This window comes from Cupressus sempervirens, chromosome 7 (genome assembly GCF_028749045.1).
Source record: "Cupressus sempervirens isolate cs-2001-9-10 chromosome 7, ASM2874904v1, whole genome shotgun sequence".
Taxonomy (NCBI): Eukaryota; Viridiplantae; Streptophyta; class Pinopsida; order Cupressales; family Cupressaceae; genus Cupressus; species Cupressus sempervirens.
In genome coordinates, this window is record NC_143124.1 from 742,193,818 (window position 1) to 742,209,192 (window position 15,375).

General features: G+C 33.4%; 1 protein-coding gene across 1 annotated transcript; it reads right to left on the reverse strand.

Annotated features, from left to right (window-relative positions):
- Window positions 1-5,477: 5,477 nt before the first annotated feature.
- LOC149549402 (fatty acyl-CoA reductase 3-like) lies at window positions 5,478-13,637 on the reverse strand. Its single transcript, XM_089794908.1, has 11 exons — window positions 13,539-13,637; window positions 13,352-13,455; window positions 13,068-13,279; window positions 11,291-11,391; window positions 10,963-11,173; window positions 10,389-10,507; window positions 6,705-6,750; window positions 6,529-6,610; window positions 6,071-6,337; window positions 5,854-5,981; window positions 5,478-5,625 (listed from the first exon to the last, which is right to left on the reverse strand). The coding sequence occupies exons 1-11, from the start codon at window positions 13,612-13,614 to the stop codon at window positions 5,478-5,480; spliced, it is 1,494 nt and encodes a 497-aa protein (XP_089651034.1). The 5' UTR covers window positions 13,615-13,637.
- Window positions 13,638-15,375: the final 1,738 nt, after the last annotated feature.

The window sequence follows — 15,375 nt, forward strand, 5'->3', positions numbered from 1 at the left end:
TTTCTATGAGGAGAAGTTCTCCTTGTTCAGCTTTGTTACATCTTTCTTATACATTTTTCAGATCATTAGCTCAAGACCCTTCAAACTTTTTCTTCAAGCACTTAGTTTTGATACCAATTGTCAAATATCTAAGAGAGGGGAGCAAGGTGTATCCATTATATCTAATCATCTTAAATGCCTTTAAAACAATTTAGTAATAATTAAAACTTCATAAAATTTCACAATAATAACTCAGTAACCACATTCAATTTCTCAAATTAAACTTATATCAACTTTACTTCAAACTATTATCTCATTGTTCCTTATAGAGAGTATCACAACAATAATTTATCTTACAGTGAGTTGCAACAATAAACTTATAGCATGAAAATAAAATTTACAACACATAAGCATTCACACATTTATAGGGAAACCCTATAAAGGGAAAAGCCACCCAGGAATTGACAACTCAAAAATTTCACTCTTTTGAAGGGAGCTATAGTAGGAGCCAACCTTGTTAAAAGTTTACATGCACATTTTTAGTGCGATCTGGTTAGAGGGTCTTAACCAAGGATCATCTAGACCTTATCACTCCTTTTCATTACTAAAGAGTGGCCTACTCTAAATGATTTACAAACATCACTAATCAATGTTACCACATAGGATTTCAAAGACTTATTATGTCCATTTAGTTAAGAGAAATGGTAGGAAAGTAATAGTCAAATGATCTTCTAGGTTCAACACTACCTTGCTTATTTAGATTTATACTTTTCTTGGTTTCTTCCTTTTGATCTCTATCTAGTTGATTTACAAACTTTAACTATCACTTTATAGTTCCCTTTCTTGATATTTTCACTTTTGTTCTACTTGGTTCACTTTGTTCTTCTTCCTTCTTCACTTCAAAAGTGATTCTTGCACATTATCAAGAATATCAGTTAACAATCAACAACCAAAAATAGTCTTGATCATCTCCTTAAATAGATAACTTTATTTTTCCAAATCCTTTCATATTTTTCTACTTAATCTTGATCACAGATCTCAAAAACAATGAATTTAGTCACTCATTAAATAGAACTTCCTTGAACTTTGTGCACTTTTTCTATTATCTGCATGTGGTTTATGAAGTTATTTTCTCTGTAGGGGAGATTTACTACCTAGCATGGTTATCATTTTCCTTTGCTAAATATTTTAATACATGTTGAAATAATTAACATTCCTTCTTTTTTGTATTCAACCATGGTTGAGTGTATAGCTTATGGGGATAATCTGTCTCTCCATCAATGTCTTATCTTTGTCTTATTGTTGGATAAAATTGTTCAATTATGTGTTGTCTTTGATGTTAGAAAAATGTCATATCAGTTATCAGACAGAGTTTACCAAGCTTGGATGGTCAGAAAAGCGATTTACAGATTCTACCAAGCATTTCTGGAAGTTACACTATGAAGACAACTTCTACCAAGCTCACTCAAGAGTTGAAGGATTCTATGGCAGAAGTCAGTTTCTATTGAGCTCACAAGGTTAGGGAGGGAAAATTAGTTTAAACTGAGTTCACTCAATCTCCAAAGAATTTTGTAGAGTTCACAGTGTTTACTGAGCGTCACTTGGTTAACACTGGAAATCATTTTTGGACACAGTGTTTACCTAGCAAGGTTGGCCAATGAAGGATTTCATTGTTTTGAGAAATAATGTTTAATTGTTTGATGTAATGACTGTAGTCGACTGATGTATTATTTATTGGTAAATGTAACTTGTAAATGAGTCGACTTGACAATTTGTAAGGTATAAATAAAAAGTCAAGTTGTGAATTCTAAAGTATGAATAGATGTATGAATGAGCGAGCATGCAAGTGAGTTGATTATGTAAACAGGAAGTGTGAGCGAATTTTGCAGAAGGATCAGATATCCTTGAGGAGTAGCAAAGGTGTATTCGATTAGTAAGGATCTAGTGAAGTAGAACAAAGATCTATAACAACAAAGATCAGTTACATCTCATTCAGGTCACTCATTGTTACTTTCTCACAATTGTAGCAATGAATTTTAAATCTCTTAATAGAGTTGGTTTAGCAACCATTTCTTTTTGTAAATCCTCTAACAAGGTGGATAGTTCTACTGAATTGTTCTAAAGTCCTCTAGCAAGGCAACTCCTAGTGGGGTGATAAAATCCTCTAACAAGATCACACCTAACAGTGTGCTTTATAACCTTTAACAAGGGTGGCTCCTAACAGGGCTGACTTTAGAAGAGTGAAAATTGGTAGCTAGTTACTTGGTGGTTTTTCCCATATTGGGTTTCCATGTTAAATCTAGTGTCTCTTGTGTTCATGTTATTTTATTTTGCATGCATGTTAATAATTGTAAATGCTTAAAGATCAGTAATAAGCTAATACACAGTTCATCTACCAAGTTATAGAATTTTTTTGTGTGGTTACCGAGTGATAGTAGTAACTAGTTATTTAAGACATCTAAGGGATCTATGGATTTATTTTTGTGGAATTGATTTAGCCTCCTTCCCCCCCCCCCCCCCCCCCCCCCTCAGTTATTCCATCTATATTTCCAACAATATGAACATGTTTACTCCCATAAAATTGGTCTAGGTCATTCTCATACAGATAATGCAACCCCCCCACTAAATCCTAGGTCCTCTATCCAAATTTAAGAAATAGGGTTGTCTAAAGATGCCCCTTCCTCCTCAAAAGGAAAAGTAAGAACCAAAATTTTAAAAAAAAAACCTAAATCCTAGACCCTCAAAGAGTCATTGCTAAATAAAATCCTAGCTAAACACAAAATTGCCTTTTCTAAGACTAGTCTAGTGGGCACCCTTAAGAAATGTAGGATCTTTAATGAGATAATCAAAGTTGATAAGAAGGAATCAAAAGGTAACTCTAGAGGTGAATAAGGTGAAGCCAAAACTTTGGCTCTAGATAATAGAATTAATTCTAGCTTAGGTGAGAGAAAATCTTCTAGAGTAAGGAAAACAAAAGGGAAGAATTACAAGGAAGATATAAATGATGATAATTAAGAAATTCAAAATGAGGAAATGAACTATGATGCTCAAGTTGAGGAAACTCCTCAAAAGGGGGAGGATAGTGCTACTAGGGATGAAGACTGCAAAGCTAAAGTAGTGAAGGAGATAGAAGAATAGAAAAGGGATGTTGAGGAAGCTCAAATTGAGGTTGACTTGGGGCTACATGATGCTATCCTAGTCATAGAGAGACATGTCAAGGAAGAAAAATAATCTTGGAGGATCCTTTGACTAAAGTATAGAGATGGATGGACAAAATGTAGAGGAAATTATTGTGCCAAATTAAGGATTTCCATGATAATGTAAGGATCCTCAATAAAAATTTTGTGGGGGCCATTACTAGTATTGAGCTTGGGGTTGAAATTTCACTATTTGTAGGGTTCATAAGGAGAAGATGAGAAGGGATGCCTTCAGCACCATCACGAGGAGAAGAAAGTTGAAGAAGGTTGGTCAACTTATGGAAGAAAATCATGATGAAGAGAAGGGACTTGAGGATGTTATGAACTCGCCAAAGGACCTCAAAATCTTGGTTAATGAATGGAAATATATTATAAAGGTCAAATGGCTCAAGCCTTGTTACTTTAGTTTCTATTTTGATTTTAGATACTCATAGATTACTACCTTATGTGCTTTTTTTTATCTCTTTTTTGTTTCTTTCTATTATGTATTTATTTTGAGAAACAACTTAATTACTTTTTAACTAAACTTGGGGCCCTAACTTTGGTGGGGCTAGAAAAATTTAATGTGCTTAAGTAGTATAAGTCTTGTGATTTGGGATGTGGAAATTAAATTTACTCTAGACTTATGTCAGTTTTTGATTAATTTTGATGATTGGTAGGGCTATGGCTATTTGGGCTAGTGGTCTTCTCTATTGTTTGAATATAATGGCCCAGGGAAGAGTGGAGTGATGTTACTTTGTTGCTACTAAGGTTATGGACCCTTTTGCTACCTCTTATAATAAAAATAATAATTTAAACATTCATTTTCTCTTTAACATTTCAAAAATTGAAATGTAAGATAGCTACCTTAAATAAATATATAATTTATTTAAGTCATGTCCCCATTAAATGAGTAAACTTCCCCACCAAAAGAGCCTGTTATTTTTTCTCAATGATTTGTTGTTGATAAGTGACATTAGAAGGCATGGTCAAAAATGTTTATTCAAGTAAAAGACCAAGGTAAAACCAAAATCTCTTTAAATAAAGTAATTAAAATTGTCATCCTATTGATGTTTATTTTCTCTTTTCCTTGCTATGAAATTAAAATTACATTGGAATAATTTGCCAAAAAATACTAGAAATACAATTATATTTGTCTAATAAAATTCTCAATTTGTATGGCTCATTTTAAGGTTGTTGAATAGCTAGGCAACATAGTTTAAAAAAAAAAATCCATCTCCTTTTTCAAAGATCACAAAACGTGCTTGATTAATAATAGATTGAGAGATTTTGGCTTGAGGTAGTATTATAGTTTAAATATATCCCAAGAAAAAGATTACTTTAATAAACAAAATTCTCTAAATCTACGTTTCATTGTTCACACACCATTATTTTTCAATGATTAATCATTATGTTTGAATAGTGGCTTTTTCCTAAACATATTTCAGAGTAGAAAAAGAAACCTCAAGAATTATAGTAGTCAATATTTCATTGTTCACACAATATTATTTTTCAATGATTAATCATTTATGTTTGAATAGTGACTTTTTCCTATGTAGTATTTTAGGGTAGAACAAGAAACCCCAAGAATTAAAGTAGTCAATGCTTTGATTGATACTTCTCTATCAAATCCAAAGTAGATTGTGATGATGTAGAAATAATCATATTTTAAATAGTTCACAATTTTAAAAATAATTAAATATTAAATTTAATAAAAGAATGTATAAAAAAAAAAAAAGATATGTTAAAGACCACCATTGAGGAATATAAAAAATCACTACAGTGTTCCACTATAATCAATGGCTATTAGAATAATAAATTTTGTTCTAGGCTTACATAAGCTCACACATTTTTGGCATTTTTGGGAGTTTGTCGACTCATCATCAAGCCTTTGTTGGTCTTTTTTTAAACTCTCTTATTCACATTGCAATTATTACTCACAAATTGGGAATATTGCATATATGCTCCAACTAATGATAAACAAACAAAAGAACCCACAAAGAATATGAACTCCAAAGTTGTGTTAAAATAGTTCATAAATTCATGCAAGATTAACAATCCCAATTTATTTCTATCATTTAGTTAAACTAAATTCATTATAATGTAAAACTGAAATAGTAAGGTTTACTAAGTTATTTTCTATTGGTTGGTTGAGATCTTATATGAGATCCAAAAGTTAAGCTCAGCCATATTTATGCCATTATGCAAAGTCTCTTAGCTTAATAAATTATTTTATTCTCATAATTAAATGAGTTTTGAATTATTGTAGAAAAGAAGATATACAATTATAGAAAATTAGGGGAAGTTTATTTAAAATATTTTTCAATTTGCAACATACTTAAGCAATCCAGGGATATGAATATTGTAGAAATAATTCTCCCAATCTATGTATTTCACATCAAACTTAAATATTTGCTTGTCTTCTTTTGATAATCCCTTCCATAAGCAATTTGTGCTAGAGTTGTCAAACCTAACAGTCCATTAAAAAAAAAAAATATTATGTAATTTATAGATTCAAAACAAGTGAAATTTTAAACAACAGATGATTAAACACATTCCAATTAAAATAAGACACCTATTTACTACTTTTAAATGTAAACTAAGAGTAATGGTATTATGATTTTTTTTTTGATCAATAATTTGATATTAAGTAATGGGTATCGTATTATTATAAAAAAAAACTATTAAAAATACTCACTTTCCATGGAAGAAAATAAAAGGTTGATAAAACATTACTAGCTTCATAACCGTATCATATTTATGAAGTAGTTGATTGTTTAGCTCTTTTTGAAGGCCACAAAGAAGTAAGTTCACACAATAATGAATCTGCATTGAATCAAAACACAAATATGATTAAGATGCTATATTTTAGTCTAAAAGTTAACTATTATACATAATAAATATATTATATATACCTCTATGGGGATCTTGTAATACATTTTCATGTATTGCTGAAATCTTTTCATACTCCTTAGTACATAAGGTCTTTTCACTACTACTTTTTTGCCCCTCTTAGTTGTGCAAGGGTGTGAGAGAAAGTACTTGTATGCGGAATCAACACCAATATCATAAAATAATGGATTTTCTAGAGAAGTTGTCACTTGATATATAAATAAATCAGATTGTTTAGCATGTTTGTACATTGAAGCAATCATGCAATTTGCCACCATATCCACTGGAACCTATATTTAAATGCTTGAAAATTTAGAAATAATGATAAATAAATTTAGATGGAATAACTATTTCAACCATAAAAACCATCTCAATTAAAAATCCAACAATTGAAAATTTAAATAATCAAACATTCAGTCTACATATAAAATAATAAATAATTGTCATATTTAAAAAAAATAAAACTGAGAAGTTCACTTACCACATCAACTATTAAGTTGCGTTTTGCAACAAATGTTTTTATTTGTCCCTTTCCAATTCCAATAAATAGAGGATCTAGCATCCTTTCCCACAAGAAAACATATTTTAGATTGCATGAATAAACATTACATTTTAAAAGGGACTTATATTCAACGCATTCCAAATATTACTTAATACCTATTTCCTTCTATCCAACCTGGGAATGGCTCAACTAAAGTGCTTTCTGTTAATTATTGTTAGTTGGACAGCTGTTATTTCTGACCCAGAAATAGCAGCACTATTTATGGGTAGCTTGGACAGCTGTTCGTCCTTATCTATGAATAGCGGTTGTATTTATGGGTGGTTTGGACAGCTATTTGTCCACTTGCCAAAAATTAGTAAATGGTTATTATTTACTAATTTTAGAGATTCCCTTTTGGACACCTTGCAACCAATTCTATTATTGGCTGTTGAGTTGTCTTAATCTCAGCCGTTGGTTTGATTTAATCTTGGTCGTTGGTTTACCAACGAGAGTAGTATAAAAAGGGGTCTAGGGGGCATTTGGAGAGCAAGGCAGTGAAGCTTTGGTGAAGCTGTTTGCAGTGTTAGCAAACAGTCTTGCAGTGTTAGCAAGGGCACAGGTGAAGCTTTGGTGAAGCAGTTTGCAGTGTTAGCAAACAGTCTTGCAGTGTTAGCAAGGGCACAGGAAGAAGCTTTTTGGGAAGCAGTTTGCAGTGTTAGCAAACAGTCTTGCAGTGTTAGCAAGGGCGCAGTGTTAGCGCAGGGATAGCAGTGAGAAATATCAGCGGGAGAAATTAGGAGGTTGTCGGAGTTCTGCTAGTGTGAGGCAAGGAATTTTGTATCTCTTGATTTGCTGAAGTTTAATATAATTTCTCATCTGTAGAACTGGTTTTCCCTTAGGGGTTTTTCCAGGGACAATTTGTCCGAAAATATTGTGTTGATTCTGTTGCACATTTCTTTCCGTATTTTAAGTGAAGTTGCAGTTGTGTTATTTTTTGATATTAGCTGGAAATTTATTTTCAGCAGTTTAATAATCATTTGTGATAGGAGATTAATAATCAGTGACTGCAATAGTTTGATTTTTTCACATGGTATCAGAGCATTGTTAAGGGTAGAAGAGTTTTGCCCTAGGAAAGAAATTTTGATCTCTTTAGATTTATTATTGCTTTAAACCCTTGAGATGGCTTCAGCTGGTTTGAGAGATCACGATAGATTGGATGGTGCCTCAAATTTTGGTGTCTGGAAGGCCAGAATTTCTTTATTGTTGGAAGAGAATGGTATCAAGGATTATGCTACCAGTGGTGTACCTGTACCAACGGATGCAACACAGCTTGCAGCATATAGGAAGGACGATGCCAAAGCTAGGAGAATTATCCTTGATGGTGTCAAGGATCATATTGTTCCACATATCTCGGAGCTAGATACAACAAAGAAGATGTGGGACGCCATTCTAAATCTGTACCAGAATGCTACCACTAACAGGAAGTTGATTCTCAGAGAGAAGCTAAAGAATACCCGGATGAATCAGGGAGAAGACGTCACAAGTTACCTCACCAGGCTCAGACTTGTCAAGGATGAGTTAGCAACTGTTGGAGATAGCCCTAGTGATGATGAGCTAGTGAGAATAGCCCTAAATGGGTTTACTAAACAATGGAGTGTCTTTGTTCAAGTTGTCAGTGGACGAGATACTTTACCGAGTTGGGATTGACTATGGACTGATTTCACTCAGGAGGAGTTTAGACTAAGTCTTGTCAATGGAGCCAACAAGAGTCAGAAAAATGAGGTGGAACAAGAGAACGTTGCCCTAGCGGGTAAAGAGAAAGCAAAGAAGGGATCTAGCAAAGGATCAAATTCACAAAGTGAAAAGAAGAAGCCAGATGTTAGTCACTTCAGGATATTCAGGAGTTTGGCATATTGTCATATTCCTAGAGATACACGTAAAAAGTTAGATCAGACTGCAGAGAGGGGGTACTTTTTTGGGTACAGTGAGACCTCAAAGGCATACAGGGTTTTCATTCCGGGGACTAAAAGAGTTATTGTCAGACGGGATGTCAAGTTCTTGGAGGACAAGGCATTCAAGAGATCCAGAGATTTGCCAGCAGATGATCAGAGTGAGCAGCCAACAGAAGCTCCAAGACCAAGTCAAGGGCATCAAAGCTCAAGTACAGTTACCAGTACGAGTGCAGACTCGGTTAGTGAAGATTCACAGAGTATGGAGCAACAGGTGCAACAGAAAATGCATTTGGAAGATTTAGAGGTTGACATTTCATCCTCTACAGTTGGCAGCAGGAACCATGTGGTTCCAGATACACAAAGGGATACTCAGGAGTTTGTGGGAGCTCCTAGGAAGAGTACTAGACAGCAAAGACAACCAGCCAAGTTCAATGACTATGTGGCATTAGTTAGTCAGTTGGTAGATAGTGAGCCTTCTAGCTATCAGGAAGCTGCAGAACATCAGGTATGGCGAGATGCTATGGTTAAAGAATATTCTTCAATAATGCAGAATAATGTGTGGGAGGTAGTACCTAGACCAACAGATAGGGCTGTAGTTGGATCACGCTGGATTTATAAGATAAAGCACGGTGCAGATGGTAGCATCGAGAAATACAAGGCTAGGTTTGTGGCAAAGGGGTTCTCTCAGAAGGAGGGAATAGACTATGAGGAGACATTTGCTCCAGTTGCTAGGTATACTTCTATACGAGCTGTAATCTCACTTGCAGCATAGATGGGATGGCAGATCCATCAAATGGATGTCAAGACAGCATTCCTCAATGGTGAGTTGAAGGAGGAGGTATACATAGAACAACCAGAAGGCTTTGTAGCACACAGCAAAGAGACCCACGTGTGCAGATTGAAGAGAGTTGTTCGACTACAATACATACCTACAGATGAGCAGGTAGCAGACATTCTGACGAAGGCTTTGGGAAAGGCCAAATTTATCTTCTTCAGAGATAAGATGGGTGTCATGCAGAACAGCTTCCTCGCTAAGAGGGAGTGTTAATTATTGTTAGTTGGACAGCTGTTATTTCTGACCCGAAAATAGCAGCACTATTTATGGGTAGCTTGGACAGCTGTTCGTCCTTATCTATGAATAGCGGTTGTATTTATGGGTGGTTTGGACAGCTGTTTGTCCACTTGCCAAAAATTAGTAAATGGTTATTATTTACTAATTTTAGATATTCCCTTTTGGACACCTTGCAACCAATTCTATTATTGGCTATTGAGTTGTCTTAATCTCAGCCGTTGGTTTGATTTAATCTCGGTCGTTGGTTTACCAACGAGAGTAGTATAAAAAGGGGTCTAGGGGGCATTTGGAGAGCAAGGCGGTGAAGCTTTGGTGAAGCTGTTTGCAGTGTTAGCAAACAGTCTTGCAGTGTTAGCAAGGGCACAGGTGAAGCTTTGGTGAAGCAGTTTGCAGTGTTAGCAAACAGTCTTGCAGTGTTAGCAAGGGCACAGGAAGAAGCTTTTTGGGAAGCAGTTTGCAGTGTTAGCAAACAGTCTTGCAGTGTTAGCAAGGGCGCAGTGTTAGCGCAGGGATAGCAGTAAGAAATATCAGCAGGAGAAATTAGGAGGTTGTCGGAGTTCTGCCAGTGTGAGGCAAGGAATTTTGTATCTCTTGATTTGCTGAAGTTTAATATAATTTCTCATCTGTAGAACTGGTTTTCCCTTAGGGGTTTTTCTAGGGACAATTTGTCCGAAAATATTGTGTTGATTCTGTTGCACATTTTTTTCCGTATTTTAAGTGAAGTTGCAGATGTGTTATTTTTCGATATTAGCTGGAAATTTATTTTCAGCAGTTTAATAATCATTTGTGATAGGAGATTAATAATCAGTGACTGCAATAGTTTGATTTTTTCACACTTTCAATGATAGAGGGGCGAATAATAACAACCGGTATATCACCTCTAAGTTGATCCACCATCATCTCTCCAATAGTTTTTGTGAAAACATAAACATTTGGCCACCCAAAGTTTCTTGCTCTATTAACATACATTACAAACATTTAATTAATAGAAATTGTAAAACATTTTTCACACAAAACAATAAATAATCAGTAAGCTTAGTCTTTTGTATTCATAGATTGCTTATCAGATTTTATGATAAACATTTAATTAATAGAAATTGTAAAACATTTTTCACACAAAACAATAAATAATCAGTAAGCTTAGTCTTTTGTATTCATTGATTGCTTATCAGATTTTATGATAATAATTTCAATAAGATTAATATTATTGTTTTAATTTTGATATAAGAAAATTATACCTAATTATACATTAGATTAATGTTTACATTTTTCAACAATTTTTTTTATCATCACTTAAGCATTTTATCAAAATCAAAACAGAACCTAGATAAAACCTTAATATTAAAAAATCTTACACAATGGAAATTGTGAAGTCATCATTTTGTAGACAAACTAGTCGTCCATTATTACCTCTCTTCTCCAAGCTCTTTCATTCGCTTGCTCTGTTCCTTGACCTTCACGGCCGTATCTTTCCCATGAGTAACACTTGCCATTTCTTCTAGAGTCTGTGTTATCAAACTGCATTCCATTTCTATCTCCGATGGCCCGACTGTAATGCTCTCGGATCCCATTTTAACAATTTCCTCAGTGATTGTGCCCGTTCTTCCCACGTTCACATACGCTAAAACAGAAACATTCACAAAGCAACGTTTCTCTCATTGATCTTGTATAGAAATATATTCATTGGAAGCCAAAGTTAGGTCAATCATTGATAAATAAAACCAGATGTATTCTTTACCAGTTGAGACATGAATCAGGAGCAGAAGATTTGGGCATTTTTTGCAGAATTTTATTGTGTTGATAGTCCCCACGACGTTTGTGCCTATGGAGACATCGTACCTGTAATTCCAAGTCATTAAAGTCAATCCTTTTGATACAAAGATACCTAAAATTTCTAATTCTGTAAAGATAATTGAAAACTACTGCACATGGATTTATCTTGGTCGGTTATTTTCTTTAATTATTTATAGTATATAATCTATTAGGAGAAGAGGTTGAGGGACACTTAGGGTGTCTAATAATCATGTTAGAGTTTTGTCATAGATACTTTCTGATTGTAAATCATTGATGTGCTAATAGTCTATTGCTTTTTAGCTTTCAATGTTGGTCATTAACCTATGTGTCCTATTATATATTTTTTGGTTTGTGAGTATTGGGAGGTGAGTATAACTAGAATTGGATGAGTATTTTAAAATGGAACTTATGAGTGAGTGTTTTAAAATGACACCTTTCGGCCACTTTGCATTCTACAACTTCTAAAAAGTGATCTCTAAATACCTAAATGCTAAAACCTTAGCCTAAAGCTCTTGAGTCACCTATGGATATACATTGAAAAATGAACATAATTCAACTTACAATTTAGGAGATCTAGGTGGACCAAGTTAGCTTGTGTGACTATTGGGACTTTCCCTCTAATAATATTCTTTTATAGATGAGCATTGTCTAGAATATGAGCAACCAATAAGTTTGGAGGGTAGCTCTTTAATCATTCAAATACATACAATTTAGAAATAGTATTCTTTTAGAGATGAGCATTATCTAGAGGGTTTCACATTTACAAGGAGATCAATTGCTAGATGGGCATATGCATAATTCTTTTCAATTAAGAGATCCACATATCTTAATGTGATTCAAGAGGTTATGCTCAACAATTATATGTTGATAAAAAAATGTACATAATTTTTTAAAAGTTTAAGTTGTATTGAAGGGTCTGTATAAATTATTCTAGATTCAAGTTCTAATTGATCTATACACATTATAGCTCTTCATAGAGACATAAAGTATAAAAATAATTATAAACAAGTACTTGCTAACTAATCGTGTAGACAAATGGTTCTATAGTCTATATCAGATAAATAAATTAGTGTAGACAAATGGTTTCTAAAGTCTAGATCAGTATGTATAATAACGGAAAACTTAATTTTTTCATTGGTGTGTGATGTTTAAAAGCAACTGTATAATAAATTCTGATTTTGACAATATATAGATTTTTATTCGATATTTTAAATTAAACTCCATGTTTTTGTGTGAAAAGCAAGCAAATACTCAACTACTAAATTATGAAACTTTATTTTAAATAAACATTTTATAAAAAGACAAATGTCAGCCCTACCTTTTAACATCTATAATTATTTTAAATAAATATTCAACATGTGTCAGCAATTTCAATTTAGAGATCTAAACATCTATAATTATGTATTTGTCAAAACAAATTGGTTCATATTTTGAATGGTAGCATATTGCAGCAACTAATGAAGAATGTTTTAGATTTAAATCCATATTGAAGGTTCATATAGATTATTCTACTTTCAAGTTCTAACTGACCGTATGTTTAAAAATCAAATTATAAATAAAAGCTCAATAACTAAATTAGTATAATAAACATATGATTTGTAGTTTCTATTCAATATTTTTATGATTCTTATCAAAAGAAAACAAGATTGTATGAAAACAAATGTCAGCCCTACTAGTTCGGAAACTAATTGCAAGAAAAGTTCAATCCAACAAAACAAAACATGTCAACCCTCTCATAGAATCTTGTGGTGGCCGCAAGGTTGACAACTACATCGACCTTGGAAAAAACTTCATTTCTGTGCTCTTCATCAATCCCCAGATTATCGTCTATTGAGACGTCTCCAACAACAGCAACAATCTTTTGTGCCATGAACTTCTCATACTCTTCTTTGTAACGTTCTTGTAAAAGCCTGAACAACTCTAAGTATATCATCTGCGTACACAAACACGTTAGCCTTCAAATAACATATTGCCTGCTTATGGAATGTTTCTTAATGATTATTACCTCTTTATGGATCTTTGCCTTGGCAGATTGTAAATCTTTTGCCCTCACTAGAGTAAAAATACGTCCAACTTCAGGCTGAACTCGGAGAATTTTCTCCAGAAAAACTGTCAAATGAATACAAAGGATAAGAATTTATTTCAAATCCTAATCCCGCTTGAAAACATACTTAAGAATAGCATTAAAATACCTTTGCCTAGGAAGCCCGTCCCACCCATCACTAGTATATTCTTGTCCTTTAAAAAGTCCACTACACCAATTGCCATTTGTAGATCTTCTTCTGTGCAGACCAAAAAGGAAACCCGCTGATAATAGTATACTACCAATCACTTGTGATCTATATCAGATGGCGGATGTTTAAAGACACTGCAGAAGCCTATGTAAAGACACATATTACTCCTTGTTCAAGTTGTCTACCCGTGGCGAAATGCTCTCCACACAACAGAGTATAAAGACAAACTGTTATCACAATAACTTACAACCTGCACAACTTTAAGGCAAGTATAATTTTTGATAGTCATCTTCATCTGTGTAACCTGCACAACTTTAAGGCAAGTATAATTTTTGATAGTCATCTTCATCTGTGTAACCTGCACAACTTTAAGGCAAGTATAATTTTTGATAGTCATCTTCATCTGTGCCAGTTATTCTGTGGTTGTCTAATTTTTTGATTACTAATTTTAGCAGAATTCAAAAAAAATTGTAGTTTTGGTTATTCTCTATATAAAATGGGACAGTTTGAGAAATACAAATGGACAAAGTAATTTTTTTAAAGTTGTTTTGTATTTTTAGGGAGATAGGTTATAAAGATTAAACATCCATTTTATTTTAAAAATCTATTATGTATGGATATATACACTTGTACAAAGATTATAACTAAAAGATCATTAATAAATGTATATAATTTATCAATAACCATCCTCTTTAATTCCTATTAGTGAGTTTTTTAAAGTCTTAACTTTTGAGATATTTGCACATAAGTATTGACAATTTTTGGACAACTAGTATTGAAAGGTATTGAGGTAGTTGTAGTGTATGGTTATTGGAGCATCTTTAAATATGTATCCAGTGATACTTTAAAATGACCACTTTTTTTTACCTTTGTACATATAACAACTCACATTATGTGTGTCATTACTAACCAAAAGCCAAATAATAGTTATAAGCACTACAATCATAACAAAAAAAAGTCAAAATCTAATGTATTGTTTAGGATTTGAGGGTGCATCAAGCAAGCTATAACGGCTACGAGGGTCCTCCACCTAGATATCAAGGTATGTTATGTAAATAGTTTAAGGGCAAGTTCAATATGATGTAGGAGCATAATGACTTCATAGGATTTTGGTTTTATTTTATGCTACTTTACACATTTTTTGACTTGAGGTCCTTGACCATAACAAAGTTCCTATCATTAGGTAAAGAATGAGGGCGAATGACTCTCCTAGGGTTTCTAGTAGTGAGAAGGAGGCTACGGCTGAGGAAGATGATGGTGGTCTAGATGGCTTGTTGGTTTAGGGCACTAATTTCTATTTACAATGTGACTAGGTGGGCTTCTCGCTTATCTACTTGTTTCTGAGACAATGTAAGGAGATGGTTTAAAAGGTGGTTTGGAAGTTATAAACAACCAAAAAAACTATAAAAATGTATGTATGTTCAAACCAGAGCATTAATGGAAGGAAAGAGATACATTCGAAACAAATTTGGTGAAATTGTGAGTTGTTATTTTGATTGGTTTTTCAGTTTTAGTGTTGGTTCCAGGTTTTCTATGGCCATGTACGACTTGGAAACCATGTAAATATTTTATGCCTGGATAGAGAAGTGAATAAAACCTATTTTGGCATTGGTTTGGATTTATTTAATGTATAAATGAAGGAGTTATCCAAGTTTTGACAAAATTTGTTATTTTTAGGTTTGAGAATGCTAGACTATAGTCAGATTGAAAATTTTTGTATGACCACAATTGGATGAATTAGGAACTCTAAGTGTATTCATTGGAAAGATATATGAACTATCTTTCATTTCCAATT